The 6,000-nt window shown below is 33.3% G+C and overlaps 1 protein-coding gene across 1 annotated transcript in view; it reads left to right on the top strand.

Moving 5' to 3' along the window:
* CDH19 (cadherin 19, type 2) overlaps window positions 1-6,000 on the top strand; it is a 115,692-nt gene that overhangs the window by 58,275 nt on the left and 51,417 nt on the right. Inside the window, exon 5 of the mRNA XM_011974174.1 lies at window positions 3,092-3,260. Coding sequence (XP_011829564.1) covers window positions 3,092-3,260 — 169 coding nt within the window. The remainder of the gene's footprint in view (window positions 1-3,091; window positions 3,261-6,000) is intronic.

The raw sequence follows: 6,000 nt of genomic DNA on the forward strand, positions 1-6,000 counted from the left end.
TCACAGTAGACCTGATATGCCAATACATAAAAAGATTGCAATTCCTAAGCATTTAATTACTTTTAGTCTTTTAGCTGATATTTCTAAGGTTAGGAAATTGGATTTTCCATGTCCGTAGCACAAATTACTTGCATATGTGGTATAAATCATATGTAAGGATTCCTTTAAGTGAATTAGAAAAAGAGACAAGCAACCCAATTTAGAAATAGAGGGAAAAGGCTTTTATAAGCAATTGACAAAGAACAATATACAAAAGCCAGTAAGCATATTAAAAATGCTCAGCCTCATTAGTCATCAGGGAATACAAACTAAAACCACAATGAAATACAGCTGCATACCCCTACAGAATGACTGAGATTAAGTCTGAGTATGAAGCTAAGTGTACAAATTGTTATGAGACATTCACCTAAAAATAATTCTGTATTTTACGTATTTCTGATTTACATGAATACAATATGTGATTCTTTTTCTGCATTGCTTTACCAATTTGCATTAATCAATTAAATATAAAATAAGTAGAACACATGCTTTTATCTTTTCTTTAAATAATCATATGACCCTAATTCATTAAACAAATCTTAATTGTTGTGTTCAAAACAAATATTAGGCCCATATAATTTTTTTTCCTTTAGGAGTTTATAGTCTCCACTGATTTAAAAAAAAGGATATAACTAATCAGCCAAGAACGTGAGAAGCGCCCAAGAAGTAAAATTCTATGGTTTCTGATACAAGGAAAATATTATTTCCAGCTTATATCAAAACCTTTAAAGAATTAAAGTATTGTGTTCGATCTTTAAACATTTCTTATTTATTTACTCAGTAAATACTGAATGTCTCAGCCTTTTTCAGTTAAGGTTTCTTTAGAGAATCTGATCCTAAAAAATATTATTTGAGTGACTGTGTTCTTAATTCTCTCAAGAATGTACATGGCCTTTATTTTTTCAGATGCAGGGAAGGAAAATTATTGTATTATACGCAACGAATGCCTCAAAACATTAGACTTTAATTCCTTCCCACATTCAAGTCTCAAAAGGCTGAATATGTACCAAGTGTTATACAACTTGCTAGATTTATAAAGGTACAAAGTTGCAAAATTTAAAATGAAATATAATAGTAACAAAAACAAAATACACTCATGGACTCTTCTTTCTTGGAACTTGCAGATAGACATGAAACATGAATAGTGATGCACACATACATTCCACTGTGGGTAATTAGGAAGTAAAACCAAAAAGTTCCAGTGGGAGAAAACAAGTGAGGCTCACTTTATATTTTGTGGTCAAGGCAGAATGCACTGAAATCAGAATTTTGGCTGAGCCTGTAGACAAGGAAGGGAAAGCGGAAGATGATTCCAAGGCATGGGAAAAATTAGGGAAATTCCTGAGGTGGGAAAGAGTTGAAACTCTTAGAATAACAGGACACCAGTGTGGAGAAACACAGCAGAAAGAAGAAAGGGAGGTGTCTAGAGTACAAACACATGCTGGGGCATACCGGGCCTTCGTGACCATGTTTTCTTTCCACTTTGCACACTGACTTTTTAAATATACTGAGTAGGGTAGCTAAATTATAACTTGCATTGCTGGAGAAGAGTTGGTATGGACAGCAACAAACATGGATCAAATTACTGAAAGCATAAGTTCTGAAGTGCATAAGATCCAGAAATACATATTCTTTATTCAGTCTAAAGGCTGAGAGGAAAAGTTGAAAGCTAAGGAGGCGCAGTTAATGGGGAACAAAGACTCCTACGTCCCTCTCCCTTGAGTCACATACGGGGAGATGTTAGCAGCACTTGCGCAACATATTCAATGCTTTCCATCGGGATTCAGATAATTGGTTACATGTGTGAAACACTTCAGTCTGCAGCTAAAATCCCCTCGTGTTATGGTCTCATTTATCTTTTAAAACTACATATAACAATTTTTTAAAAAAATTATGTTACATTAAATTTAATCCAATATATCAAAAATATTACCATTGCAACAAATAATCAATACAGAACTATGGAGATAGTTCACATTTTTTGTTCTCAGTCTTTGAAATCAGGCTTTTATACTCATATGTCAATTTTTTTTCACAAATTCATTGTATTTTTTTTTAATTTGCTTTTATTTTAGGCTCAGGGAGTAAATGTACAAGTTTGTTATGTGGGTAAATTCTGTGATGCTGAGGGTTGGGGTACTAATGATCCCGTCACAGACAGGTAGTGAACATACTACCTGATCAGAAATTTTTCAACTATCTCCCTCCCTCCTTCCTTCCCCTCTCTAGTAGACCTGCGTGTCTATTGTTTCCATCTTTATGTCCATGAATATCACAATTTTTATTGACTATTTTGTCCGTGATATATTTGGGTATTGGCTATTATCTATTTTTTGTGAATGTCTATGTGTTTCCCAAATCTTTAGAAATGTTGAGCCCTCTCCTATGAACCCATCTTAAGATTTTCTTAGATTCTTCTCAGTGATAATTAATTTATACTAAATAATCTTATAGAAGTGAAGCATTTATTGCAATATATGTCATCAATTATCTTGAGTTTGAATATATCATATACATGTATATACACACACACAGACACACACACGCATATAAAATAACTGTGGGTCAACAACCAGGTTTTCTTCAGATCTCATAATTCTAAGCAGGCTTCAAAATAATAAGGGCATGATATTTATTTCATAAATTTGGTATTATAATTTACAAATTTATCAATAATATACTAACTTCAGAGTTTCGGGGACAAAGTTAATTGTAGCAAGCCGATATTATGTTAGAGAAGATAGCAGAAAATAGTTTAAAGTAAAAAACAAGACATTCTTTTTTTTTCTACCTGTGGATTATCTTAACATAGTATTTTATTAAGGGCCTACCAGTGTTCCTAGTATTGTTCCTAGTATTGTGATGATCACTCTACACTCCAGGCAGTGTTGATGTTTAATTTATTATTATTATTTTTCTCCAGGGAAGTCTCTGTCACATTGTAGTGGTTCAACATACAGCAAAATAATGTATAGTGCAGTGGTTAAGAAATTAACTAGAACTTCGTCATGATTAATAATGAAATAATTGGAATTTTATTACATTTTTAAAGGAGTCATAAGAATATCTTCTAAAATGGATAGAGAACTGCAAGATGAGTATTGGGTAATCATTCAAGCCAAGGACATGATTGGTCAGCCAGGAGCGTTGTCTGGAACAACGAGTGTATTAATTAAACTTTCAGATGTTAATGACAATAAGCCTATATTTAAAGAAAGTAAGTAAAAAGCATTCTAAATCTTCATTATAATATAAATATAAGTGTGTTAAATAGAAGTAGATTTTATTGTTTTCATTCTAAAAATACTACATTAACACTGAAATTATATAAAATAAATTTGCCAATTGTTCTGGTATGATTATTCTAATTCATGTTGAAAGTTAAATATAAATGAAGGAATAATGTGTTAGTTTCTATTCCTGCTGTAATAAATTGCCACAAACTTCGTGGCTTAAAACAAATGTATTATGGGTTTCACTGGGTTATGATCAAAGGATTCCGGGAGGCATTTCTCGCTGTAGGATCTAGGGGAGTATTCACTTCCTAGTTCATTAAGGGTTAGCAGAATTCAGTTTACAATATTTGTAGAGTTAAGGTCTCTGTTTTCTTCATGGCTGTAAGTTGGGAGACATCCTTAATTCCTGAAGGCCTCTTTATGGTTCTGGATTTAGCCCACACATCCCAGAAGCAGCAAGGAGTGCCACATACTTCACACACTGACAACTCTCTAACCCACACATTTGCCTCTTCTACTTTTAAGCACTCATGTAATTAGACTGAATGGATAAAGCAGGATAATATTCCCATCTCAAGGTCAGCTAATTAGCAGCCTGAATTCCATCTGCAACCTTAATTCCCTTTTGCCACTTTCGGTAACATATTTACGGGTTCAGGGGAATTCGGACACAGATATCTTTGTGGGGTCCTTCTTCTGCAAACCATAGATAATCATTTAAAAATGACTTTTTGTATTTCTTTTTACTTTATAGCCAGAATAGGCCACACCTGCTCTAATAATGTAAGCAATTGCTACAAGCTAAATATAAGCACATAGTATGCTTCATAAAATTTTTTTATGCAATTGTTGGAGGAATTTCTTTTCTAGGAAATTTATTTTTTAGGTTATACAGTTTTAGCTACAGAAATACATTTATAAGCACTTCCAGAAAGCAGAAGTAATTATCATGCTAGGAAGAAAATTTAATTATCATGGAACAAAGAAAGGAACCAATAAAAAATTATACCATAGCATGATTTCTTAGTTGTTGTTTATAGACAGAAACAAAACTATCTTTTGATTACGTTTTTTCTTATCCTTTTCTGTACTTTGCCCCCATTCCTCAAAGTCAAGTGAAATCATGTCATTTTTAATGGCCCAAGTGAAGTATTACTTTCACTGACTTCCTTCTGGTAGTTGAGTCCATGAATAAGCACAGGACGTTGGCATCATACAAATTTGCTTTTAAACCCTGAATTTTCCATTCATTAAGTGTACAGACTTGAGAATACTGTTAATGTGTGTGTGCACACACAAATGCCCACACCTAAATAATACAGACACTACTGAGTATAGCCAACACATGCAAGGTTATCAGATCTTTTGATTTTTCAATAAATATCACAAATCTCAATTTTTTATTTCTGCCCTATCTCACCATTTTAAATTTGGTCATATTAAAAAATTACCACTGTTACATGGGTTGAGAAAACAGTTCCTCTGTGGATGGACTATAGGCAAAGGGGTCAGAGTTTACACCTTCATCTCTCTCTATGTAGTGTAATGTATGATGTGTGTGACTGTCCACAACATTAATGTGGCCTCTGAAGGCAAGAGGGGAATGTCAAGTTAAATATGAAATATCCAGAACTTTATAAAATAATTGGTGTATAATATGTGGGAAATAGTGACTGGATTTATTCAATAAATTTGGTCTAAATTTTATGTAGATGATGATTAAATAGCAAGTAGAAGACTCTGGAAGACAGGAAGATTCCCAAAGAACTTGTTGCGATAAAATATCCTGAAGCTTCTACTCCCTTTCTCAGTTTCCCTCTGATTTTTCTCAACTTTGATATTAAAATATTTTAAATAAATTAGAATTTTAAAATATGTTTTAAAATTGTCTTCGTTAGTCGAATCTGAATATGAGATGATGGTATTACTCTTAGTACTTTCACTCAAATACGAGTGTGGGTGAATCTGATACTGGCCTCCTTACTCTTGTCCACACGATTTTCCCTTGTGGGAATCCCATTACCCTCCTCTCAATTTAAATACTCAATACCTATACCCAGTGTTGTGGGCAACACTCTCTACTCTCCCAATTAAAGGCATCTCTCAAACATCCCTCTCCCTTGTGTTAACAGCGTCCTCTGCTGGTTCATATCTGTCATATCCAAACATACTTATTATTCTTGTTTCTCACATCCTAAAACAAAACAAAACAAAAACACTATCGTGCCTTCACTTCCATACTCAGCTAAAAATGCTTTGTATTTCTCCTTTCTCATTAGATAATATTTCTTAAAAATGTTGTGAATACTTACTGTTTTCAATTAATGACCTCAAAATCTCAGAACTTACTCCATTTGAGCTACATCCACACTACTTGACCAAACTGATCTGATCATTTCTATCAATAACCTAAATGGAAGTAAATGCAATGTCAATTCTCAATTATAACACTTGATTTATTGGAAGAATTTGACATAATTGATCAACCTCTCCTTGAAAACCTTAATGTTCCATTCTCATTAGCTTTTTCTTCGATCTTACTAGTCCCTGTTTTTTTCATTCTTTGCCTTTTCTTCTTCTATATATACTTTAAACTTTAGAATATCTGTGAGTCAAATACTCATTCCTTTATGATCTTAACCAGACACATGGCTTTACATACCACCTCTGTACTGACAAGCTCGTATTAAATATACATCTCCAGACTGAACTTCTCCCATGAGCT

The sequence above is a fragment of the Mandrillus leucophaeus genome, unplaced genomic scaffold (genome assembly GCF_000951045.1).
Source record: "Mandrillus leucophaeus isolate KB7577 unplaced genomic scaffold, Mleu.le_1.0 Scaffold142, whole genome shotgun sequence".
Classification (NCBI taxonomy): domain Eukaryota; kingdom Metazoa; phylum Chordata; class Mammalia; order Primates; family Cercopithecidae; genus Mandrillus; species Mandrillus leucophaeus.